Source organism: Xyrauchen texanus, chromosome 49, assembly GCF_025860055.1.
Source record: "Xyrauchen texanus isolate HMW12.3.18 chromosome 49, RBS_HiC_50CHRs, whole genome shotgun sequence".
Classification (NCBI taxonomy): Eukaryota; Metazoa; Chordata; class Actinopteri; order Cypriniformes; family Catostomidae; genus Xyrauchen; species Xyrauchen texanus.
In genome coordinates, this window is record NC_068324.1 from 14,364,792 (window position 1) to 14,392,532 (window position 27,741).

The 27,741-nt window shown below is 39.3% G+C and overlaps 2 protein-coding genes across 5 annotated transcripts in view; both read right to left on the reverse strand.

The window, feature by feature from the left end:
• LOC127640338 (alpha-aminoadipic semialdehyde synthase, mitochondrial-like) overlaps positions 1-21,896 on the reverse strand; it is a 41,480-nt gene extending 19,584 nt beyond the window's left edge. Inside the window, exons 1-10 of one of the 4 annotated variants that reach the window (XM_052122830.1) lie at positions 21,657-21,896; positions 20,055-20,296; positions 12,312-12,488; positions 12,038-12,122; positions 11,879-11,946; positions 11,484-11,630; positions 11,280-11,358; positions 9,385-9,512; positions 8,439-8,590; positions 3,353-3,475 (exon numbers count right to left, since the gene is read on the reverse strand). In XM_052122830.1, coding sequence (XP_051978790.1) covers positions 3,353-3,475; positions 8,439-8,590; positions 9,385-9,512; positions 11,280-11,358; positions 11,484-11,630; positions 11,879-11,946; positions 12,038-12,122; positions 12,312-12,488; positions 20,055-20,285 — 1,190 coding nt within the window. In that variant the 5' untranslated portion in view covers positions 20,286-20,296; positions 21,657-21,896. Of the gene's footprint in view, positions 1-3,352; positions 3,476-8,438; positions 8,591-9,384; positions 9,513-11,279; positions 11,359-11,483; positions 11,631-11,878; positions 11,947-12,037; positions 12,123-12,311; positions 12,489-16,085; positions 16,184-20,054; positions 20,368-21,651 lie in introns of those variants that run through there. The other 3 variants (XM_052122832.1, XM_052122833.1, XM_052122829.1) reach the window with 3 other exon arrangements.
• Positions 21,897-24,984: 3,088 nt separating this feature from the next.
• On the reverse strand, positions 24,985-27,450 carry LOC127640281 (fez family zinc finger protein 1-like). The gene is made up of 4 exons (XM_052122734.1): positions 26,674-27,450; positions 26,455-26,589; positions 25,501-25,633; positions 24,985-25,244 (listed from the first exon to the last, which is right to left on the reverse strand). The coding sequence occupies exons 1-4, from the start codon at positions 27,448-27,450 to the stop codon at positions 24,985-24,987; spliced, it is 1,305 nt and encodes a 434-aa protein (XP_051978694.1).
• Positions 27,451-27,741: the final 291 nt, after the last annotated feature.

The window sequence follows — 27,741 nt, forward strand, 5'->3', positions numbered from 1 at the left end:
GGATCTCTGCGACCTTGCATTGATTACCGGGGCTGAACAACATCACGGTAAAGAATACTTATCCTCTACCGTTGATGTCTTCAGCTTTTGAGAGGTTGCAGGGAGCATCCATCTTCACGAAATTGGATTTACGTAATGCTTATCATTTGGTCCGCATCAGGGAGGGGGATGAATGGAAAACCGCTTTTAACACCCCCAGGGGGCACTTTGAATACTTGGTCATGCCGTTCGGCTTGTCCAACTCCCCAGCGGTCTTCCAGGCACTCGTCAATGACGTGCTGCGAGACATGGTTGATCAGTTCATATATGTTTACCTGGATGACATATTGATTTTTTCTTCTTCTCTCCAGGAACATGTGCAGCACGTCCGGCTAGTGCTTCAGAGATTGCTAGAGAATGGGCTTTTTGTCAAGGCGGAGAAATGCGCTTTTCATGCACAGTCTGTTCCTTTCTTAGGGTACATCGTGTCGGTTGAGGGAATGCGCATGGATCCTGAGAAGATCAAGGCTGTGGTAGATTGGCCAAGTCCAGAGTCTCGTAAGGCCCTACTGAGATTCCTGGGGTTCGCCAATTTCTACCGGCGTTTCATTCGCAATTTCAGTCAACTAGCCACACCTCTGACCGCCCTGACCTCCCCCAGAACAACGTTCAGGTGGTCAGACGCAGCTGAGGCTGCGTTTGCCAAACTGAAAGGTTGCTTTGTTTCAGCCCCCATCCTGATAACCCCTGATCCATCACGTCAGTTCGTGGTGGAGGTCGATGCATCAGAGGTGGGGGTAGGCGCAGTGCTATCCCAGCGTTCTCCTTCAGACGACAAGATACACCCTTGCGCGTTTTTTCTCATCGCTTGTCCTCGGCCGAACGTAATTATGACATTGGTAACAGAGAGTTGTTGGCAGTCAAGTTAGCTTTGGAGGAATGGCGCCACTGGTTGGAGGGTTCGGGGTACCTTTTATCGTCTGGACCGATCACAAGAATTTGGAATATATTCGCACAGCTAAAAGATTAAACTCCAGGCAGGCTCGGTGGGCTCTTTTTTCGGTCGTTTTGATTTTACTCTCTCGTACCGCCCGGGTTCCAAGAACATCAAACCCGATTCTTTATCACGTATTTTTGATCACTCCGAACGCCCGTCTACTCCCGAGTGCATTTTACCAGAGACTCTATTCATCTCTACACTCACATGGGAGATCGAATCGAAGGTCAAGACGGCCTTAGAAGGGGTAACGCCCCGGCTCGGTGCCCACCGAACCGTTTGTTTGTGCCGGAGGGGTTACGGTCCAGCGTTATTCAGTGGGGACATTGTTCTAATGTGGCTTGTCATCCAGGAGTTAATCGAACTAAGTTTTTAGTCAAGCAACGATTCTGGTGGCCTTTGATGGTTCGTGACGTTCACAGTTTTGTTTTGGCTTGCTCAGTCTGCGCCACTGGTAAGAGTTCCAATCGACCCCCAGACGGGTTACTTCAACCGCTGCCGGTGCCATCGAGACCCTGGTCCCATATCGCTCTAGATTTTATCACCGCCCTCCCACCCTCACAGGGACACACGGTAGTTTTAACCGTGGTGGACCGGTTCTCGAAGGCGGCCCACTTCATTCCCTTGCCCAAATTACCCTCTGCCAAGGAGACAGCGGTGATTGTCATTGACCACGTCTTTCGGCTACATGGCCTCCCGACAGATGTGGTCTCTGACAGAGGACCCCAATTTGTGTCCAAATTTTGGCGAGAATTTTGTAAATTACTGGGAGCGACTGTTAGTCTGTCCTCAGGGTTTCATCCCCAGAGCAATGGTCAATCTGAGCGAGCCAACCAGGATCTGGAGAGAACGTTACGATGTTTGGTATCCAAGAATCCTTCCTCATGGAGTCAGCAACTGTCTTTTGTTGAGTACGCCCACAACACGTTACCAGTATCATCCACGGGCCTATCTCCGTTTGAGTGTAGTGTAGGTTACCAGCCACCTATTTTTCCTAGTCTGGAATCCGAAGTCGCGGTCCCCTCCGCTCACGCCTTCGTCCAGAGGTGTCACCGCACTTGGACTAGGGCCCGGGAGACTCTACTCCAAGTGGGGTCACGCACCAAGGCCAAAGCTGATCGCCACCGGTCTAGGCCTCCCGTATACGTCGTTGGTCAAAAAGTGTGGCTTTCTACTAAGAACATTCCTCTACGTTCCGTATCTAATAAACTTGCACCTAAATTTATTGGCCCGTTCGCTGTCACCAAGATCGTTAGTCCGGTGGCAGTCCGCCTCAACCTTCCTCCAGCGTACAGGAGAATTCACCCCGTATTTCATGTATCCAAAATAAAACCCGTCTTTTATTCCCGCATTAACCCGCCGGTTCCGGTTCCCCCCGCCGCGACTCGTAGACGGGGAACCTACTTATTCGGTCAACCGTATTCTGGACTCAAGACGGAGGGGACGCGGATTTCAGTACCTGGTGGACTGGGAAGGTTACGGTCCGGAGGAGAGAGGTTGGGTACCGGCCAGAGACATTCTGGATCACTCCCTTATCGATGACTACAATCGGCAGGTAAGGGAGCCTGGGAACGCCAGGAGGCGTTCCTAGGGGAGGGGTACTGTCACGGTATTTAATCCTATGTCTCTTCCTTGTCTCGTGCCTTGTTCTTAGTGTGTGTTGTGTGGGTGCGTGAATGTGTGGGCGTGTTGTTTGTACCATGATTAGCGCTCTGCCGCAATCACTCCTCTCACCAGCTGTTACTCATTCCCATTCCCTTTAAATTCTCACCACTCTCTCATCTCCTTGTCAGATCGTTGTTTGTGATGTCCGGTGTTGTTCGCTCTTCAGAGTTCCAGTCCAGTTCTCTCGTTGTCCCTGTTTCGTGTCCTGTTTGCTGTTACCCGGATTCGCCGTGTCTGTTCAACACTTCTCTTCACTCTTCTCACCACGATCATCTGACCATTGGAGACTCTGCGCCACTAGACCATCACCCCGGACTTTTCCCCTATCTTCTCAATTTGACTGTCAATAAACTAATTGTCAACTTGCAACTTGCTTCCTAGCTTCATTACGTCACATATATATTAACATGAGGCTAGTGTTTTATTTTTTTTTATATTGTATATTGTTAATATTTTTACTAACATTACTGGCAACTTACTGATTTCATTTACTCTGTTTCATATTTTCTGTTGTAATTATTTTATTAACATTACTGGAACATTATTGTTTTATTTTATTTTATACTGTAAAATATTATTATTTTTATTCATACCAAGCTAATAAAGTACTTGAAAATGAAACTGCATCTCAGCATACACACATCTTTGCATGATAGAAGTGATTAGGAAACAGGATAAGGGTATCATCAGCAGCATGAAGTGGTAACACACCTGTCATGATCAATATGCTGGTTTGCATCATACATGCAGAAAGGTTTCTCAATTGTAGTGCACTCTGTCATGAACTCAATGGAGCCACCGGTGTCTGCTGAGATGTCACAAATAGCTAAGAACCTGAAGATAACAGAAGATCAGATGTGAGATTTCCTTCCAGTCTTCAAATTAGCAGTCGATCAAACAGGCTTTCCAATGACTCATTCTTCAATTTTTAAATTTGGCTCTCCCCAATCTTAAATATTTGGTTGCATCGTTGATAAGAAACACTTAATATTTGGTTTAACCATGTCTAATAGCAGGAAGTATTGAAGATAACTATGATTTTAAAGCTAATCGATCTGATATCACCTATAAAATCTGCCAAAACTAAATTCTCCCCTTTTCTCGCCAATTTGGAATGCCCAATTCCCAATGCGCTCTAAGTATTCGTGGTGGCGTAGTGACTCGCCTCAATTCGGGTGGTGGATTATGAATTTCAGTTGCCTCAGTGTCTGAGACCGTCAATCCACTCACGTGGCTTGTTGAGCGCGTTACCGTGGAGACAGCGCATATGGAGGCTTCATGCTATTCTCCGCGGCATCCACGCACAACTCACCATGCTCTCCACCAAGAGTGAGAACCACATTATAGCAACCACAAGGAGGTTACCCCATGTGACCTTACCCTCCCTAGCAACCGAGCCAATTTGGTTGCTTTGAGACCAGGTTGGAGTATCTCAGCTCACTGTGGATTCAAACTCACGACTCCAGGGGTGGTAGTCAGCATCAATACTCACTGAGCTACCCAGGCCCCCTGGAGTCAATTGTTATTTATAGTAGAAGTACATACTGTACATGTCAGCAACATAAGTAGACATATACTGTATGGTCAAAATTCTGTAAACACCCCGTTCAAAGTAACAGGTTTGGCTATTCCAGTTATTTCAGTGAATGGAAATATTAATGCTACAGCATATAGAGGAGGACCTTCTTCTGTGTTGTAATATGACAATGCCTCTGCACAAAACAAGGTCCATGAAACAATAGGTTACTGAGTCTGGTGTGGATGAACTTTACTGTGCAGCACAAAGCCCAGACCTGCATTGTATATGATGTAGGATTATGATTGGTCTAGATTGGAATAGCAAATGTATTTAAGAAGAGGGTGTCCACATATTTTAATCCATACAGAGCATCTCAGAACCTTCAGTAACTTAATTTTTAACCTCCTGAGACCTGAGCATAACTGCTGTGTGCATTTTCCATTCCCCTTTTTGATCTCTAACTAGTAGCCCCTAAGAAACATGCAAGAAAAGTCCTGGACAGCAGAAGTAAGTAGATTAGAATTTTAAATAATACCAAGCTAGTGAAAGTCAAGGTTTGTTTTTATCAGATTGTTTATCATGTTTCCAGGAGTTTTGAGACATTACAGACATTTCAACTGAAATTATCATAAATAATCCTGATTCAAAGTAATGACCAGCATCATCCAATCACTGCCAACCATGTTAAAATACAATTTTGCATGAAAAATTCTGAATCTATGTACTGATTATCATTGTCCCATGTCTGCTAAAGATGTTAAGTGGTCCAAACATCATCTGCAGCCTGAAACTGAACCTTTGGTCAGAATTTAGACTGCAAAGGAAATCTATAAATCTATAAATCTCTATGGTCACTCGCTCCCTAATAAGGGAATGACTTAACCTTCAGTGTGCTGTCTGTCTGCACTGGTATCAGAACAGTTTGAAATGCACCTTCATTTCCTACAACTCTGTATAAATCCTATGAAAGCAACATTTTCCAGCTTTTGGATACACCCATTGATTCTCAATGTGATAATTCACATGAATATAGGATATTTTAGGGGAAATGAACCTATAGCACAGGATAAGCGGTTGACGATGGATGGATGGATGGATGGATGAACCTATAGCAAGGACTTCTCTTCTGGCCTAGAGATTGTCAGAATCCGAAAATTATATTTTTATAATTTAATATATATTTCATTAATGCTATATGTATTTTACAAAGCTTGTTCACATCAGTCTATTAATAGTATTAACATATTTTCATCTTCTTTAACCAATCAGATTTCGAGTTTGCTATGTTGGGGTATTCTTTGACCCGCCAGAGCCTTCTAGCTGGCCTAGCCGCCTACGTCAGCATTTTTCACATGGCATGATGGGAGGACCATTAGCTAACTGAAACTGAAATACAACTAGCTAGCATGTAAACTTTCTTTTGTGTGATGTTTATCTTTTAGATGTAGTGCTTTAGATTTTTTGTTTAGATTTTTACTAAGCCCTATTATTTTTTTAAATGCACAATGGCTGAAGGAGGAGAAGAAATGGATTTGGTGGCGGATTTACTGGCAAAGCCTTTTTCGAGAAGGTCCTTTCAAGAAAAGCTGGATAGTGTGAGAAAGGGTCAACTAACCCCACAGCTAGCAGGCCTGTCCCAGCCAGGGAAAGCATTTGTGCGGCACTTTCAATTAACCAACTATGACAGGTACATCTGGCTTACAGCGTTGAATGAACATAGCAAATTGTATTGCTGGGAATGCCTGTTATTTGCATCCAACCGATATGGTGTTTGGAGCCACGGTGGGTTTGCAAACCTTTGATGCAACGAGACATTAAAGCACGGCAGGACACTTGCAAGCAACGGTGCTATTGAAAACGTTCGGAGACACCCGAGAGGATCTACAACTCAGCGCACAAATGCGAAGGGAAACGGAGCTCCACAAGGAAAGAGTCAAGAAAAATAGGGAAATACTAAAAAGACTGATCAATTGTGTCATCTTTCCAGGTAAACAAGAGCTCTCATTTATGGGACACATAGGAGTAACTATTTCGAGCTTATTTCCTTTCTGGCCAAGCAGGACAAAGATTTGCATTACCACCTTTCCACTAGCAATGTGTTTACTGGAACTTCAGGCAAAAATAAAAAACGACCTGATTAGTGCTTAAGTTGTGCTTAAATTAGTGCTAGCTGAAGTGATGGGAGAGGAGATAAAAAGGGAGATCAATAAAGTGCATTTTGTCGCAGTTATGGTGGACGAAACTACAGATGTGAGTACTGCAGCCCAGCTGGAACTGGTGATCCTTTATGTGACAGACACTGGTGTCAAGGAGAGGTTTGTCAAATTTGACGATGTTACGAGTGGCAAACGGGCTGATGACATTGCTACTCTCATTATCCGATTCCTGAAGGGACACGAATGCCTGGATAAAGTTGTGGTACAGTGCTTTGGTGGTGCTGCCGTCATGGCATCTGGACTAAATGGGGTGCAGGCTAAAGTTAAAATGAGGGCTCCTATAGCTTTATTTATACATTTCTTTGCACAACGACTTAATTTAGCACTGACTCAATGGGCATCGAAGCTTAGAGAATGTAGAATCTTTTTTTGCACATCTCAGTGGCCTAGCTGCGTTTTTTCCAGATCCCCTAAGCATACACAGCTGCTTGACAATATCTGCCAGCGATGTCTTCCTCATGTGGCACCAACAAGGTGGCAATATAGTTCTAGATTGGTCAGTGCAGTCTTTGAGAAGACAGTTGCCCTAAAGGAGCTAATTGAGCACATATTAGAACACCATAATGAGTACGATGAGGATTCTGTGCACTGTGCTGACAGATACAGTTTTATCCGGCTTAAAACAGTTGACTGTAAAGTATACCATGACTGATTTTGAAAGAAAAAGCCCTGCAGACCTCCTCACTTTCCTTCAGCAGAAAGATCAATGCGGGAGCATGCGCCAACTTTACGCATTGGCATGTTTGCCGATGACCATCCCAGTATCTACTGCCTCTGTTGAGCAGACATTTTCAGCCCTAAAGCTCTTTAAAACGTATTCAAGAAATAAGACTGGGCAGGCCCGACTGTCAGCACTGGCCTCCATGGCAATCGAGAAGGACCTTTTATTGGAACTGTAATGCACCGATGTACTGTACAACCATGCCATTGAACTCTATATAAAGAAAGAAAGGAGGATGGTCTTTGTCTTCAAATGATAAGCAGCTTTGGTAAGTTTGATGGATTTTCATGTATCTTTACTAGCCGAGCTGTAAAGTTGTAGTGTTGTAGGTGCTGTCCATTGTACTGAAACACAGCGGAGGATATCGATAGACAGACATATTTCATCCTGGCGCCGTGCCTGTTACTAGCTATTTATTATTATTATTGCTTGCTTTAGATTGTTGCTGCTGGTGTGAATGATGTTCAGATTCAATGGCCTGTCTGTGTCTTTGAGTGTGTGTGTGAGTGTGGCATGTGCGTTTAGGCCCAGCAGCTTGGCTTTAATCTGGGAAGCCTGTTGAATCCTGATTGTGTTATTTGTGTTTTATGGCATTTTTGCTTGCTTGGTGGTTGTATGAGTAAATGTGACTGGTTGTTGTGAGTTTGTTCTGGTTTCTTTGTTAATTACATTGATTTGGGCTATGTGATGTCTATTTGTGATGCAGCATCCTTTCATACTGTGTAATAGTGGAACATCCTTGATGATTTGATGTATCCTCCCACAATTAAAATTAAAATAGCAGCTATATGTTGAATGTGTCGCTTCTCTATTGTTAAGGAAAATTTGGTAAAACTTGGCCTGTCCATTTTTATTAAAGCCCACCTAAAAGTAAATTTCTAGCTATGCCCTTGTTTCTTACCAGATATAGTTTTATTGCTGTTTATCCCAAAGACAAACTCAGCTGGGATCGGCATCATGTTGTTTTGTCACATGACTTGGTGTGTCAATTATGCACAGCCTATAGCAATGTCAAAACGTAATGTGCACACATGTGGATGAGGGGTCTCAGGAGGTGAAATAACTTATGTCTATCTAACTACTCTCGACCAACAAAACAGGATCATAAACAATGGTTTACAGTTAGGGCAAATCAGATGATTTTATCTTTCTTTTTTGCAAAACTATAAAACGGAACAAACAGGACACCTAAAAACTATTACATACTGTATAATGAAAAACCTTTCAATGGATTACACTGAAAAATAGAACCAAAAAAAAAAAAAATCAATCATATAACAAGCCTCCTGTTCCTATCACTAAAACACAACTAAGTCTGTAATAATAATTGTGGGAGCTCACTTGTGGGGAAGAGCTGGGCAGCCATGATCAGGTGATGATGACGCAGGAATAACGGGTCTTATCAGCAACTGGGCGTCTAGTCGCCTCAGCAGTCTGGGTGTGTGACGTTCCCAGTATATGCCATTTATCAGACAGGTCATGTAAGGGGCCACCTTTACAAATAAACCAAAGCTTGCTGAAACCATTGGAATTAAAGAGACATTTAGAGACATTTTTGTGGAAATATTAATTTAGAAATTAACATTAATTTTAATATTGCACTTGATGTCAAATCTGGGTGTTGAAGAAAATCCAGTTGTGAAACACTGCTATAGGATGTGCTCATTGAGATTGCAGTATATGTGCCCTCATGTCACCTTGCTGTAACACTGTTTGAATGAATGAATGGCCTGTAGGACATTACAGCCAATGTGCAAAAGCCATGGGGGAGGGATCTAAACAGCTAAATGAATCAGCTTCCTGATAAACATGATTCAAAGGAACAAGTGGGGGCAGAAGCAAGACAAAAATCTCTCTAGGAATGAAGTGCAGTAAAAAAATTATTGGAATTTAAAATTAATAAAACAAACCAACATGTTTTGGCAAGTTGGCCTTCATCGGGGTTAGCTCTTAGTCTCTCTAGGGAAAGCCATTTCATGCAAGTATCTTCTTCACATGTGATGCCCCATTTACTAGTTAAAGCTCTGGGCATGTAAGAATTATTAATATTGGCTATTCTTGATTGCTGCTATAGTAGAGGCCAAATAACTGTTCATACATTAACAAAACAGTTACAAAACATACCATGTTTTTTTACATGTAGAATTTTTTTTTTTTTAGTACATTGGTGCAAACCCTGTGTCCTTCTGTAAGGGTAATTATTTGATTCTATGGATTTAATCAGTATGTACAGTCTTTAGGTTTTTGAGGAGTGGTTAACCAACACTTTTGTTTGTTTAATACTCACAGTCTTTCTGAAGTGCGATGTGTACAGCTCAGGATGGTTCTCATACTCCAAGGGGTCATAGAGTCCATCACTCTTTCTGATCAGGTGGTGATGTCTGCTGAGGACTGTGGCGTACACTTTGTTCATGTCTGCAATGCAGATTTACATAAGTCCTATTGCAAAGATAGCACTGATGCAATAAAATCAACATGTCCATCTGACATCATGAAATATCCAGAAAAAGGAAGAGCAGGGGTTAAATTGGACTAGAACAATTCAGATCAGGTTTGTCACTCTTGATTATAAAAGTAAATAAACATATTAATAATAATAGTGGCATTCAACTTATCACAAAGTATAGTCAGGAGGACATTACTAATGTAAAAAACAGCACCATCACTATTTGAAAAAAGTCATTTTCATCAAATCTAGACAGGCCCCATTTCCAGCAGCCATCACTCAAACACCTTATCCTTGAGTAATCATGTTACATTGATCATTTGGAGTTGAAAGCAATTTGGTTCATTAAATGAAGCTTAACATTGTCTTTGTTTTTAAGTTGCCACAGTATGCAATAGACTGGCATGTTTTGAGATCAATATTAGGTACAAAATGGCAAAAAAGAAACTCTAAACTCTAGAAACTCGTCAGTCAATCATTGTTTTGAGGAATGAAGGCTTTACAATGCTTGAAATGGCCAAAAAACTGAAGATTTCATACAAAGGTGTACACTACACTACAGTCTTCAAAGATAAAGGACAACTGGCTATAACAAGGACAGAAAGAGATGTGGAAGGACCAGATGTACAACTGAACCAGAGTATAAGTACTTCAGAGTCTCTAGTTTGAGAAATAGATGCCTCACATGTCCTCAGCTGACAGCTTCATTGAATTCTACCCGCTCAACACCAGTTTCATGTACAACGTAAAGAGAACACTCAGGGATAGAGGCCTTATGGGAAGAATTGCAAAGAAAAAGCCACTATTGAAACAGAAAAACAAAAAGAAAAGGTTAGAGTGGGCAAAGAAACACAGACATTGGACAACAGATAATTGGAAAAGAGTGTTATGGATCTTAACATCATTGAGCTTTTGTGGGATCAGCTAGACTGTAGACGGTGCGTGAGCAGTATACAAAGCCTGACAAAACAGCCACATCTATGGCAAGTGCTACAGGAAGTGTGGGGTGAAATGTCACCTGATTATCTGGACAAACTGACAGCTAGAATGTCAAGGATCTGCAAAGCTGTCATTACTGCACATTGAGGATTTTTTTATGAGAACTCTTTGAAGTAGTTTATGAAGTTCTGAAAATGTGTTTTATGTTTAAGTAATTTTTCACGTTATTTCCGTCCTGCCTATATATTGTGATCAGTTGAATGCAACTTTGGTGAATAAAAGTACCAATTTCTTCCCATAAGAGCAAAATCTGTAAATTATTCCAAACTTTTGCCCACCAGTGTATGTGTATATATATATATATATATATATATATATGGTAACAAAAAGGTTGTTCATTTGTTAACATTAGTTAATTTGAACTAACCATGAACAATACATTAAAATCAAAGGTTGAAATTGTTAACACTTCTTAATGCACTATGAACTAACATGGGCTAACAATGAAGAACAGTATTAACAAAGTTTAATAAATGCTGTATATATATTGTTCATTGTTTGTTCATGAAACCTAATGCATTAACTAATGTTATATGTGTGTTTGTGTGTGTGTGTGTGTGTGTGTGTGTGTGTGTGTGTGTGTGTGTGTGTGTGTGTGTGTGTGACTGTCAGTCGATCTATTCCAATTTAAATATGTATGCTACAGTTTGGTTTGTTCCAGTGCACACATTTCAGATCAATTTAGGGTATTTGCAAAAACAAAAGATAAGAAATAAAAATAAAAAGAGGAGCAGTACCTCCAGACTCAGAGACTCCTTTCAGTTCAAATGGTTCCACATAGTCACAGGGGAGCTCGTTGAAAATGTCTTGGGCACCCTAAAGAAATAAAAATTTTAAAATGTTATGGGTTGCAATGTGTGCTCATCTCATGAAGAAATGAACACAATAATAAACCCTCACTTTGGTTAAATATTATAGCAGAGTTTGGACTTCTCACTTACCTTAGACACATTGCCAGTGCCAGTGAACACAAATGTCAGAGGACCTATGGACCTGGGCATCAGACCTAAGGAAATTTCATACCCACAATCCCTTACTGCCTGGATGGCTTGGCTGACGTTTCTGTAGTTGTGTGCCATGCCAATATGCTATCACAGCATAGAAAAATAGAAAACATTCAAATGTAGTGACCATAATCATTTAAATTGGATATGCAAATGAGAATAAATGAGAGAAAGGTATTCCAGATGTGGATGATCGAGGCTTAGAGGTTAAATATATGTGATTAAACTCCTGAATTAACAGTGGTGCCAATCAATAACCAAGTAGCCATTAAGTGTAACACGGTCAAGGTAATATACATCATATTGTATAAGTGCAAAACAAAAATTAATACCATAAAGGGGGTGTGGTGTCCAAGAGCAAGGAAACGCAGGCCCAGACCATGTAAGATGTTAATCATTCCTGTAATAGCACAGAAAACAACCCTGTAAAGTTTAACTGAAGTGACAAACTATGTTGTACATCATGATGTCACAGTCACAAAGTCCCATACCAGCAGCACCAGCCCACTGTCCAAACGCCACAATTCTGAAACCATTGGGATCCACCATTTTCTCATAATCAATGAGGCGTACTTCCTAAAATGGAAGGGAAAAGATGAAACCTGAGAATCTTGTGCAAACCATGCTTCACCTGATAAAATATTTCAAAATACTTAGGACGCTAGATAACATATTGCAGTCGGCCTATATTTTAGCTAATCAAATCAATGTCCTTGACTCTTCCTCATTCAAAACGCAGTCCCTTTTAGACTTTGGATATTTCACCTTTTCAAGAAGGTCATCAAGCAGCCCCATATTTGCCTCTTGTGCTTTAATTGTGTGTGAGAAGAAGGCATATGTCTTGTGGGGGTAGACCTTCTCCTCTGGGGGCCTTTTCACGCCAACGATGAGGGACGCCTCTGAGATATCCTCCTGGATAACAGCACCTGCTTTTTCATAAAACTGAGAACAGCAAATATACACAATCTACCTGTATATTTGTATAGTCATGATTCTGTTCATTTGTATACCATTTCCATTCATGCAACATACAGGACACATGCTGCTCTCAAGAGCATAGAAATGACCAACACACTCTCGCGGCGAAATCGGCAGGATTCGTATGACTTTTCTAAATATGACTAATTCGTATGATACCGTTACTTACTTTTTTCACACAAAACAGCTTCCTATCATGTTTACACACTCTACTGATTGGTTAAGTTTAGATAAGGGGTTTGGGTAAGGGCATAATATTAATAAGTATGTCCTTAACGCCTCGTGCACAGAATTCACACCAACTTCTGCATTAGACATCCGGGAATTTGCAAGTGATGAAGTCGTACGAGTTTATGCGACCAACATCATGCAAGACTGCACCATACGAAATAGTCAACTCGTAAATTATGTACGACATATTAAGGACATATATTAAGTCCCCAAAAGTTTGAGGGAATCATTTGTAAAAGGTTTTCCGTATTAATTATTTATGAATAACAATATTAATATATTTTTTTAATTTCCTAGTATTTATTAACCCAATATTAAATTAAATGTTTTAATTAATTAAAAATCCATGCATATAACATAGAACAGATATTATTATTCACAAGATATGAAGTTGGAAATAATCGGTTCACATCGTGTATGTGCTGACAGAGCGTGTTTCCATATACTTACATTTTTCTTTGCATGCCCTCACTTCAATATAAAACACTTGATTTATCTAATAAAAATAACTAAATATGAGGATAAAAATATGGAGTAATATGGTCAATGATGAAAGATTTAGATAATGCAAATCCGCACAATGTGTCTCGCCTAGTTTTCATCCACTTTTTTGTTATCGACAAAGTGAAAAATTAATTTAAAAAAGTTTGGGAAATTTGCCGTCTACTGCCTGTTCCATTCAAATGGCCTTTTATCGATAAAAATGGTGTGCATGATGACGTCATGCTTAAAAACACTTTGTCGCATATGTTTTGGTTAATCGCAAAAGAAATCTGCCCTTAAGCCTTCTCCATACAGAATTACAGAAATGTGTGTTTATCGCTAATCGTGTACCTTTCGTCAACCAGATGTCCCTAATTGTTTTCCTCTGAAGTTTTGGTGAAATGGGGAGATTATTGAGATAATTCATTGAAATTAGCCAGCTTTCTATCATTTTAATTTCACAAATAAATGCAATTAGAAGACAGAATTCCAATCAAAAGGAACATTTGCCCTTCTGATAGGACTGTAATACTGATCCTGATGTTGTGCCTATCGCAGGTTGCCACCGGTTCTGACCCGAAAGTAAATCGCAATGGCCCTGTTCAAGCTGGCAACCTGCACCAAGTAGTGGGGGAAACTTTCGGTCTTAGTATAAGGACCATCCATCGATGTGTATATGCTGATATGCATATATAACTGCATTATGTCCCACATATTTGTCCAGCAATTTTTAATGACCAACTGAACTTGATTGTCATCTAAAATTCAATTTAGTGACATAATAACAATAATATGTTTAATTTATATAGCGCCTTTCCAGAGCTCAAGGACACTTCACAATAAAGATATAAACAAACACATAGACAACCATATGGACAGTGGACAGTTGCCCATTCCTGAACAAAAATCAAATGCCGTTGCATACTGCAGATATCAGATCATGCATTAGACATTTCAATCCAGTACAAGTAAGCATACAAATACAATGAGCAGTACATGAAGCACATACCCAAAATGACAGATAATATTGAGAGAACAAATAGGTTTTGAGCTTTGAATTCAGAGATAGAGGTAGTAGTTCGGAGTGCCAGGGGAGTTGAGTTCCATATCTTAGGTACCACAACACAAAAATACTTGCAGATCGGAGTGAGCAAATAGGAATACAGGGAGAAAGTAAATAAGTAAGGTAAGAAGGAGCTTGACCGTGGAGTGACTTAAATGTAAGCAGTAGAATTTTGTATGCAATATGGGATGTGACAAATATCCAGTGAAGGTTAAATAGGATGGGAGTAATATGTGCATATCTTTTATTTGTAAGTACTCTTGCAGCAGAATTTTGAATATATTGCAAGTTGGAGATAGAGTGTGCCGGTAGTCCAGAAAAAATGGCGTTTCAGTAGTCAATGCGACACGTAATAAATGCATGGCTAATGATTCAGCACCTTTCAGGCTAACGTAAGGACAAATTTGGGCAATACGATGTAGTTGGAAAATTATTGCTTCTGAGAGTTTGTTAATATAGGCATCTAGGGTCAATTAAGGGTCAAGAATGATACCTGTTTTTGAATGTGGCAGATGGGAAAATTAGAGTAGCATCAATGTCACAGCTAGGGATGGGTTGATGGACCAAAAATTATGATCTCAGTTTTACTCAAGTTTAATTTAAGAAGGTTGGAGTTAAGCCAGCCCTTCAATTCATTGACACATGAGGATAATGAGGCAGTCTGGTGAATAGAATCTGGCTGGCAAGCTGTATATATTTGTATATCATCGGCGAAGCAGTGATGATGTCGAATAATTTGTCTAAGAGGCATAATGTAGATGATGAATAGTAATGGACCAAAAACTGAGCCCTGAGGAACACTTTGTTTTAGTGGGACAGTGGGTGATTTGTAATTGTATTATGAGATGTAGTATTGCCTATCCATGAGATATGAAGAGAACCTGGATAACGCAGCGCCTGAGATACCAATCTCTGAAAGGCGAGGAAGTAGTAGTTTGTGACAGACAGTGTCAAAAGCTGAGCTGAGGTCAAGTAATAAGAGAATGGAGAGATTTCCTGAGTCACCAGAGAGTAAAAGGTCATTGACAACCCTTACTAGTTTCAATACTGTGATGTAAGCAGAATTCAGATTTGTGAACTAGGATTGATTGCAGCTGAATGGCGACAACCTTTTCCATGATTTTAGAGACAAATGTTAAATTAGAAATTGGACGATAGTTTGAAACGTCTGCTGGATCCAGATATGATTTTTTGAGAATAGGAGTAACAGCAGCAGTCTTGGGTGATATTGGGACAGTGGCAGAGATAAGAGACATGTTCACAAGGTGTGAGATAGGAGCAGAAATAACAGAGGTACAGTGTTTTAGAAGAAATGTGGGTGCAGGATCTAGCTGGCATGAGGAGGAATTGAATTTCTGTATTATGTCACTCATCTAAGGCATTAGCAATAAGAGAATGGTACTCATCCAGTATCATAGATGGACAGGTGAGATTGAAGACATCAGAAATAGCAGAGGAAGCAATTGAGGCAGAAAATTAATTGGGATTGACAGCATTGATGTTACGATATGATGTGGTTGTGGTATCAATACATTTTGTTGGACAGGAAAATGTAAAATCAAAAGTAATAAATTTATGGTCAGAGATAGCTATAGCTAGACCACAGATGGAAACATTATTCAAACCAGATGTACAGACCAAATCAAGCGTATGACCATGAGTGTGTTTTGGGAAATTGACATTCTGAAGAAGATCAAAGCATCTATAAATAGCTCACAGAGAGGAAAGCAACCCGACCTGACAATAAGCAAATAGAGTGAGTGATAAGGAGAGTGTTAACTCACCCCACAGTCAATCTGATAGATGGAGGATTGAGGAGGGAGAGAGCTCTCAGCAAGCCAGCAACCAAGAGTTCACAGCGGCAACAGAAAAACACGGCAAGCTGAAGCAGAGGAGGTAGATCCAAGTTGCAGAGTGGCATCCGAGAAACCAGAGGGGTAGCAGAAAACACAATAGCTGTCATAGAACAGCAGCCAGATGATAGCAGAACAAATCAAACAGAAAAATAACAAAAGAAACAGAAAACAAATAACACAGCTGTTCACAAACAGTCATCCCAGAGTGGAGCGGCAGCCAAAATTAGATTAGCCTGTTCTGAAGATGGAAAACGTCGGCTGAATGGCATTCTCAGAATGTTCTACATTGTGTCCATGCATAGCGTTCCCACTTTTTTTTTTTAAATGTACATTTTCTGAAGCTCAGCAAATGTGATCTGAGGTAAAGAGGTATCGATTTAAAATATTGAAAAGTTTTCAAATGTTCAAAAGCTTGTTTTCTGAATGTGAACTCAGCATTGGTCAAATATATTCTGATCGTTTATGGTCTTGAAAAAAGTGAAGAACATTCTGAGAATGTCATTCAACCGACTTTTTCCATCTACAGAGCAGGGTAAGGCTAATTTAAGTTTGTGTAAAGAAAAGGCATAATATATATATATATATATTTATTAATGAAAAATATATATTTATATATATATATAGGTCTAAAAATATTTTTTCTTTCATTTGGTAATTAATTTACATTTATGCATTTGGCAGACACTTTTATCCAAAGCGACTTACAGTGCACTTATTACAGTGACAATCCCCCCGGAGCAACCTGGAGTTAAGTGCCTTGCTCAAGGACCCAGCAGTGGCATCTTGGTGGTGCTGGGGCTTGAACTCCCGACCTTCTGGTCAGTAACCCTGAGCCTCAACCACTGAGCCACCACTGCCCACAATTTGATTCAAAAGCATAAACAATAATTTTATAGAATTGGGCTATAAGTTAGTGTTCCAAAAAGCACACTGATGCTTTTCTCCTAGAATTGAGTATTCATTTTACAAATTTAATCTTTGTGCACAGAAATATGTTTTTGTTTTGTATTCTGGGCTAATTCCATGACTGCCATCTATTATGTTGAATGGTGTGGAAAAGAAACTTTTATAAATAAGCAGATGGAAACCGCAATTAAATTAATCACAAAGAGTGGCCATTAATTTGTTTTCCATGCACTTGTCAATGTGAATGATATGAGATATTTGTGTTGGCACTCCTGGAAGTGTCATGATTGCAGCATCGGATCTATATGCCATTAAGATCAATCCATAATCACGTACAATAAATTGGCTTTTAAGGGTGTATACCTTGTCATCATGATTAACACAGGCTAACGATTGGGGTAAATTCTGTTATGTGAATACATTTTTGCTTTAATGCCAATTTTCTCAAAAAAAGTGTTTGCAAACCAGTTTTTTGCAACACTTGAAGTATCGACATAGAGTTTATATGCTAGAGTTAAATGGAAAAATATTATGTCAACATTTGTGAAATTTTTGTGATAATTTGCATTTCCATCAGCTAAATTTCTTTTCCGCAAAAAATCCTTGGATGGAATCATAGTTAGTGATTGTTTTTATTTCACCTTTAGAGGCTACTCTTATAGTGTAAAACCAAGCTGTTCTAACTCTGCAATTCACAACCGCCAGCCAGAGAGGAACAAATTTATAATAAAAACTATCTTCAATCATCTGCATAAATTTATCATTTATATAATAAAAACAAAACATAAAAAAACAGCAAAAAATGCAATGTTAAACTTTTGAAATGTTGATCTAACACCAATTTGAGATGCACTGATATATCGGCCAAACATCGGTATTAAAAACAGTCTTTAAAGCAGCTGATAATCAAAGCAGATTATTTCCTGTCAAAAGGTGGTGAAAAACAGATCGGATGAATAGCCTAAAACTTGTGCTGTGTGTTAAAGAGAATGTCTCTTTTGTGGAATCACTTTGAATTGGGTGACAATGACAGCAGACTTGCAGTTTGTAAGCTTTGCACTGCTAGCATTCACGAGATTGAACAACCGTTAGAACATTTTAAAAACATTTTAAAAACACTTCAGGGGTGATTGCGGGAGGTGTGGCGCATAAGCTTCTCTTTTATGCAGGTGATATTTTATAATTAGTCTCTGACCCTTCTAGATCTATGCCTTGCCTCCAAAGAATTATTAATTCCTTTTCTGAGTTCTCGGGATATAGAAATAATTGGTCTAAATCCGAAGCTTTGGCTCTGACAGCGTACTGCCCGATAATGGCTTTTGAGTCAGGTGCCTTCAAGTGGCACCAACCAGATCATTAAGTATTTGGGTATTTTATTCCCAGCAAATTTGTGTGATTTAGTTGTTAATTTTGATCCATTAATAAAAAAGTTTTCGAGCGATGTGGGCAGGTGGGCTTCATTACGTTTATCAATGTTTTGGAAGGTTAATGTTATTAAAATAAATTGTATTCCAAAATGTAACTACCTGCTACAATCTCTCCCTATAGATGTCTCCCTCTTTTATGTCAAGCAATTTGACAGCATAGTGAAGTCCTTCATTTGGAATGGGAAAGTCCCAGATTACATTTCAGTAAGATGCATAGGCTGATTGGCAAGGGTACCCAAGATTCTGTTTTATTATCATGCGTTCAGTCTCAGACATTTGGCTCATTGGTCGCTTCCAGCTGAGAGAGCCCTTCCCTGGTTTTGTATTGAACAGGAAGTTATTGCCCTTATTTCACCATTGCAAAGCCTTTATATCAAACTAACCGCAGAAGTTAAATTACACCCCGTTATTTGCATTTGCACTCGGTATGGACAAAAGTCTCCAGTGTGTTTAATTCAGACATTTATTTAAATGTTGTCTCGATCTTATGGCTGAACCCCAAATTATGTATTAATAAGACTCCTTCTTCTGCTGGCCAGAGTGGATTGTCAGGGGGGTTACTACACTCAGTGACCTATATGAGAGTGGAGTGTTGAGATCCTTTGAAAATTTGGTTCAATACATTGGGATTCCCAGATCTCAGTTCTTTAGATATTTACAGCTGTGCCACCTGCTCTGTAATATTTTTGGGAGTAGCTTACACCCCCCTAAAGTGGCAGATACTCTGAGAGTGGTGGTTATTACTTTTGGAATAGGTCATGAGGCATCAGTGTATTACTCCCTGCTAATTCAAAGTATGGGGGACGGAGCTTCCCCTCAAGAGATTATGTGAGAAATATTTAAACTTGGTATTGGAGGAGGGAGAGTGGGCTAGGCTAAGTCTGCATCTAGAGAATCAAGGATGTGCCTTATTCACTTCAAGATTTTTTTGTGTGATGTATTGGGCACTCCGGGTTCATTTTGAACCAGACTCTGTATTTTGGGCAATGGGGCGGTCATTGATATTGAGAATAGACACATAAAGAGTTGTGTCCTAACCAGTGTCATGAGGGGATGGAGTTCGGCTGGAGCGCCCTCATTTCAGGAGTCGTGCCTGGAGATGTGGAGGGTGACGGCCTTTGAAGAAGGGCCATTTAGAAGACTGGAGGAATTGAACTTGTTTGTGGAGAAATGGGGCAGATACCTGACATTGCTGGATGTGTGATAATTATTTTGTATTTTATTTTTGTGTGTGTGTGTGTCTTTATCACTGGGATGTTGTTGTGGGCCAGGATGGGGTTGGGGATTGGGAGGCGTAATAGTGGGGGTTAATTGTTGATTCTGTTTATATATGTTTTCTGTGTTCATTATGTACATTTATTTCAAAGTTGTCTAATTAATTAACAGTGATTTGTCACAACTTAGCATAAAAAAGCAGAAGCATCAAATTATCGGTCTCTGAAGTTGTTCTAAATAATCGGATATCAATATCGGCACACACATTTTTTTTATCGGTGCATCACTAACACCTATTTAACCATCTTTAGAAAGCAGTTTGACCACATTTAAGTGAAGAGTGACTCACTCTGTCATGAATGGCTCGTTTGTTGGAGGGCTGCACCAGCACTTTGTGTCCAGCTGCTGTGATCTCCCTCACGTGCCGCGGTGCGAGGGGTGCGCGACTCTCCCACACAGTCAAATCCTCTCGTCGGATGGCTATGACACTCTTGTGAAGCAGCTGCTGATGGTTACACCTCCATTGACAGAACACACAGACCCTAAACCCTCTACCCTGGCTCCTCACCAGACGAAGCATAGCTGACCCAGCTTCCAGAAAACACAAAATTAAAACCACACACATCTGAAAATCATACTCGATGAAGGTTGAGTGGTACGTAGTAAGACATTTATACAAAACAACCAGTCTGTGGTTTGCAAAGGACAGGACTGCATTTGAACCAAGAAAATATGGTTTATAGAGCACAAGTGTCAGTTACTAAATAAAAAACGAATACCAGGCACTACCAGCTGTTTAATTATGAGGACTAAACTTGAATCAAATGCCTTCAGACAATTCATAGACACATGACATGTCTTTAGAAACACGTTTTCTGCTGTTCACAAAACCAAAAACCGTTCAAGCACCATTTTTGTACATTTTGCTGTCATTCCTTTGATATTGAAAGAGCAGCTAGATTCAAATTCTATATGATTACATGAAACCACACTGCAAATTCAAGTGAACTAGCAGCACCTGAAATGTCAGTCACTATGAAAAAAAAAAAAATGTTTTTGTTTTACATTTCTACCATTATAGGCCAAGAAATAAACAGTTACAGTGGGGCATTTTGTCACGATGAATACTTGTTGTTTATTGACACTGATTTGAAAAGATGCATACCTTATTATATAAAAAATACTACATACAATTTAAAAAGCATTTTTCCACAATGTACAAAACATGCATATAAAACAAATTATTAGTTGTCATGTAACAAAAAGTTGTTAAGTGTTAATAAGCCAATTAATGTATTTTTGTGCAACATTTAAGAGTAAAACAATTTTCAAACACAAAACACTTAATAAGAAAGTTAAAAATGGAAAATGCAATATATAAAAACATCAAACCATTATTTTGGATCATGGAAACTGTAAACGAGACAGTGTGCTCCAACCTGACATTTCTGAGAAGTATGATCCTGAGAACACTTAAAGCTTTGAGTAAAAATCTACCTCTATTATATATCTGACACTTGTCTTAATATAGGCCTATGCCAATGTGGGTGTTAATGATTAACAAACTGCTATTACAAAATATCATTTTGGAATTTTAGTTTGGAGCATAGAATTTAGAAAGATTATTAATGAAACCGTTTTGAACAAGGTCTTTGAGTCCTACGTAGAGAAAACAAGCATTTATGCAATTAAACTTCTACTTAAAACCTTACAGTAAGCCTATTGAGACATAACCCTTGTGACACTTCCCAAGTGACAACTAGCCCCGGTCTCCAGTGTAAACAACAGGTCGCGCTTATCTGAGCAGGATATTGTGACTTCATGACTAATAATCAAGCTGCAATGCGAAAGCGCGAGCTGTTTTAGTAAGACGAATAAGTGCTATAGTTGATCCCTAGTGTTTGACAGCAAGTTTTGAGGTTTTTGTTTATTCCTGCAACACCTACCTTACCAGTTAGATTTAAGAATGAGTTTCCTAGCAGCTAAAATGTGGCACTTGTAATCGCATCAACGTGGATTCGCGTGCACGGATGGTTTATAAATAAACTCTTGACTACAGATCGAGTCAGTAACTGTGTCGCTTAAATGTGCTTGGCAGATGAATAACGCGATGGGATTGACCTGCTTTAAGACTTCATGCAAATAGACGTGCTAAAACGTGCCTACTGCACCTATCCATGCGGTATATATTAGGGCACAAATATTTGTTTATGCCAGGAATGCGTCCCTGCTTGAGTGAAGCAATCTGAACCAGCCAGTCCCGACGGCAGGATGAGGAACGGCCTCCTCGCGTGCCTTAGACGTAGCGTCGCAGGTTTATGACTGAAGTGGCGAGAAGAAACCGCCTCCTAAAAGCACTCATACATCAGCCTGACTAATATTTGATGTGCGTGTTTACATCTGGAAGACGTTACGTTTGTAGGTTGTTTGCTCATCTGCAATACGTCACGTCTATTAGACATATTGTATCCGTTTCCTCTCAGATGTCTATTAGATATTCAGCAGATGTCTTTGAGATGTTTCTTATTTAGATTGTTCGTGAATCAGATTGTTTAAAGATGTTTAGCAGATGTTTATTAGTTATTACACCACAGGTCTGTTGAATGCCTGATTCTGATTGGTTCACGGATGTTCTAAAAAACATGGAAAAGTATAACACATCTCAGAATTAAATTGTATACAAACAATGTATGGTTTGAGCTGTTTATATGGTTGCTTATGTGGAAATGAAGGGAGTCTACTGACAAAATGAGACAGTAAAGGAGTAGTTCACCCAAGAATGAAAACAATGTAGTTTCTCACACAAAGCTATCATATGGCTTCAGAAGACTTGTAATGTTGTCTATGCATGGTACAGACCACTTTTATGAAAGTATTTAGGGAGTATACTGAAGAAACAAGGCAGTTAATTCATAAAATGAGCAGAAATGAAGAGTTGCACACAAGATTAAAACTATGCTCATAGAGAAATAAAAATATTTTTTGCATGTAAGCATTGCAACTGTAAAAAAAAATGTTATTGGTAAAACGGGCAGTTACCTTTAAATATACGGTAACAAAAATTATAATGTATGTACAATGTACAAGGTTGTAAAATTGACATTTTTAAATGTAAAAAGTATGATTTTACTGTATAATTAATGGTAGAAATATATATTATGTTTAACAAGAGAGTACATGTACTTTCTGTAGTAAATAATTGATAAAATTACTGTTAAAAAAAACAATAATCACATTTTTGTATATTTTATGGGAATAGTTCTGTTTCTTCTTATTTTTAATATCACTTATCTACATTGGTGTGTTCTGTGTTATATCTGATGTAGTTTACTTAATGTTTATGCATTATTTAAATCTCAGATGTGTTACACTGATGGTGTTTAGTGTTTGTGTGAGTGACACTGAGCATGTCTCTATATGTTTATTGGTCATTGCTCTTGGAAAGGCCACTGCTGATGAACTTCATGACGTCATGTGCCTTTCTGTAATTACTACAGTGATTAACAAAACATTATAAAGTGAAAAGCAGATTTTTACAGTTTCAGAAGGTTAATGTATTAAGTTTATGTACTTTAATAATATAAACGGTAATGCACCATAAAACATACAGTCATCAAAATTACACCCCGTAAAGCCTGAAGCATAGTTACTGTATTTTCACAGTGAATTTCGGCAACCACAGCTGCCAGTTTTTTTTACTGTAAATTTAACTGGATTTGTTTGTTTTTTTACAGTGTAATAAGTGCACACTTCACACTAATGATAATAATAAGGACAATGGAAGTATTTTCAAGAATTTGTTTAGTAGCTAATCTTCAGAGCTGTTCAGGCTTGTGGGGCTGAAATAGACTTAATTGTATATTTCTGCAGTCATACGGTGAGGGAACCACCCCACTCATACAATGGGCAAATTCCAATCGAAATTGATCATCCCTATGCCCTACTCAATACAAAAGACAGAGCTCTTGATGTGGGCACTCTGAAGTGAACATGGCATCACAGTTTAAATGTAGTCTTCACTAAAAGTCTGAAAGGGCCCTACATGAAAATATGTACTTTATAACTTTTGTTCGGAACAACGTTTTGAGTGGCGTCCCCTCGCAAAGTGCCCTTCAAGCATGCAAAAATGCCATTTGGAAACTATAAATTTAAAGATTTGGACCAAATCATTGACATTATTAATTCAGTAACTTAAATCAACTTTGGTGCCTCTTATCTATTTTACCTATTTTACAACAATCTGCACATTAATACGTGATAAACAGATCTCAGGACCTGCCAAATTGGCAATTGGTTGGCCCCCAGCTAAGTTTATATTTAAAAGTCTGTAAATCTTCTAAATATTTTTGTGAAGTGAAGAGTGTCTGTGTTTTTATCTCTGTCCACCAGAGGTCGTCTTTTTTCCTGATAATGGACCCACCCGTAACACAATATCGCGACACACGCGACAGCATGTGTGCTACTGATGACAATAATATGTACCATGATGATACTGAATTCTAAACAGAATAATGTGTTTACATTTTATTTAGTCACAATTATTGTGTCTGGTTACACACACTCTGATCTGTGCCTACAGTCATTTGGAATTGCATAGACCTTAATCGACATCGCCGGGGCGTTCAAATCTTTCTTAATTATGAAAGAAAGAAAGAATATCCCCTTACTATATTTATACTTTCGTAATCGCTCAGATATAATCAATTATTTCCAAAAGAGTCATTTAAAGAGCTGTACAAAAGCAAAATGCATGTATTTAACACAGAAAAAAAAATATAGCATAAGATATGTTTGATTTATTTTTCTTCCCTTCCCCCCTTATCGTATGTTTTATTATTTTTTGACAGACCAGATGTCATTAAAAACAATAAACAAAACGTTGCATATATATTCACATTGATTTAACAAAACGTTTACAGATGGCAAACAGTATATAGCTAATAAGAACTGTATAAATAATAAAGGTATAAAATGGGAGATAAAATACACAGTGATCACAAGATTTAACGGTTTTCAATTACTCTCTTTTAGTTAATGACAACAGGGCCATGCCAAATAAATAAGACTGTGGTTACCCTGAGAGTAAATAAGAATTGGGCTATTTAATCTACCAATAACAGACAAGCTTCAACAATGATGGTGGACCAAAATATTCAGTCGCTCAAAATCATCAAAATAATAATAAAAAATACATTTAAAATAATAAAACTTTGCATGCGCGATTAGATTTTTTTCATGATTATTTTTGATGAACACAACACCCGGGATGTAGAGGAATTTTACAGACCCTCCAGATTTCCATTGGGTGTTGATGGTGAGTGGAGTCCTGGAGAAATGTCGTGCAGTTTCCTAATATGTTTTTTAAGGTCAAAGTTTCTGCAGAAACCCTTGCCGCATTTTGGGCAGGTGAAAGGTTTCTTGTCATTGTGCGTGTGCATGTGAAATGTGAGGTTGTACACCTGGTGGAAGGCTTTGTTGCAGATATTGCACTTGAACTGTTTTTCTCCGCTGTGAGTCAGTTTGTGGTTCTTGTAGTTACCTTGAAAGAAAACACACACACACACACACACACACACACACACACACACACACACACACACACACACACACACTAATGTGAGACTCCAAACCAAATAAACATTTAATGCAAAAATATTAATTACGTCCGTCCGTCCGTCCGTCGGTCGGTCGGTCGGTCGGTCGGTCTGTCTGTCTGTTTAATTTGTATTATTATTAGCTGAATATTACAATGAAATATTATAAAACCCAATTAAAAATCAACAGGCTTGCACTACCTTTCTGGTGAAATCCTTTGCCGCAGTATTCACAAATAAAAGGTTTGTATCCCGCATGAATTCGTGTATGAGTGTTGAGAGTTGAACTTCGGTTGAAAGCTTTGCCACATTGGTTGCATTTATGCGGTTTTTCCTAGAGATGAAAAGAGGAAACGTTAATAAACAGCAATGCTTGAGTTGTCATTGAATCAAAATGTTTTAATTGACATTTAAAGTAACGTTAATCTGAATGATAAACGGGTGAATCACGCTGATCAACTCAAATAAGAAACACGAAAAATGAATAACAGCCTTTAAAACACTTCATATTATTAACAACATTATTATACGGTTGTGTTATTCGTTATAACTGTATAATAACATGATTATTAATAATAAACTGTCGTCAAGAGATTTGAAAAGATTATAGGCTAATATATTATTTATTATATATTAAATATAATATATTTATAACATAATTATATCACCGATATATACAGAAAACTGATACATGTTACTATATGTAAAACACATATAAAATATTTTACAGGCCTATATAAAACAGATTTACTGATGTAGAATTTTACAGACATAATAAGTCATTACTTGTGCATATATGGAACATACATTTTAAAATACTTAAAAAAAAAAAGGCCGTCCTATGTAATAGCATATATGTTTGCCTATGTTTTCCCAAATACTAGTGGAAATTATATATATATATAAAATAAATATAAAATATAATATTAAATAGGCTACATGTGGTCTTTATGAACTATAATTATATATATGTATATGTTCATATATATCCATCTATTCTGTATGCTCATTTATTTTAAGACAATATTTTTGCTACTGATAAGCTGAACTAGCAATTATATAGCCTTCTTATAAATCAATATTTACTCGGTTATCTCAACAGCAGCAATAATGTCATTTCATTACAGTTCTGTGTAATATTGTGCGCTGTATTACCTGAGTGTGGATGATTTTATGGCGACAGAGAGTACTCGCTTGTCTGAATCCTTTGCCGCAGACTTTGCACACAAACGGCCTGGCGCCCGTGTGAACCGGCATGTGTCGAGTTAAATTATAGTGTGCGTTGAATACCTGCAAATTTGAAATGCGCTTTGTGTTAAAAATGCAATTATGTTAAAAACAGAAGATAGCCTCGATTGATGTCGCTTTGCTCACCTTGCCACAAACTTCACATGTGAACACCTTTGGTTTGGATTGAGGAGAGCCGCTGTTTAATTTCGCGGAGTTCTTGAACAATTTATTGGACAGGATCTGCGCACTCTCCTTCATGTAATGGTGCAAGTGAGTTTGAGAAAGTTCCTTGAAAGACACGTTCGGAGGAAACCTGTCCGCAGCGTTGCCCGCTTTACACTTGTCTGCGGAAAACAGGCTCCTTTGCCGCGCGTGCAGAGGGTTGTTGAGAAGATACGAAGCCATGGGGTGAAGGTTGACCAGACCCGCGTGAGGCGGGCACGCACTTTCCCCGCAGTTCAGGTAACACACAGCAGCGCTCATCGTGTGGAACGAGGACTGGTTCACCACGCGTGGGCGAAAGAGTTTGTATTGTCCGATGGCGGGCGTCGCATCTTGCGGCTCGTTTCTATCATTCAAGCCGATGCCCACCAGTTCGTTCTTACTGTAAGAAAAAGCATCGGCGTGATTGGCGTCTAATCCATTCACGTGAAGGTTATGAGGCGGCTCGCAGCCGAGCGGCATGAGGGGGATCATGCAGTGCAGCGGGGCGGGAGGCTGCTTGGGGTCCACTTTCCCCCCGGGAGCGTGAAACAAGTTCGGGAAAGGTATCGACGTTGGCTCGGGCGTCCTGGCCATAATCCTTTCGATCGAAAAAGCGAGAGGCTTGGAACTGGCGGTCATGCTTCCTCCAGTCGTTGAATTTCCCGAAGCCGAAGGGGCGCCGAATATTCCCGCTGAGTGGTACAGCGCGCTGTCCATGACTTTGAGCGCAAGACCTTTACCTGCGTCGAGCGCGTGATTCCTTTTTGTAGATAAGTTTGATTCCCTCTCAGTGACCCGCAAGAAAAGACATCATCAAGCGCAGTCTTTCTCTACTCGGGCCCCCTCGGCTGCTCCGCTGACAATCAGCACTTATGTGCGCCCCGGATTGCTCAATAAAGCGTGTTTTGTCAATAGCGCAACTCGAGGCTCACGACGCGCGCGCGTCAAAGACACGTAAAAAGCAGCCAGATGCTCGACTTAGTTACATGAATCACTAGTCTCTCTCTC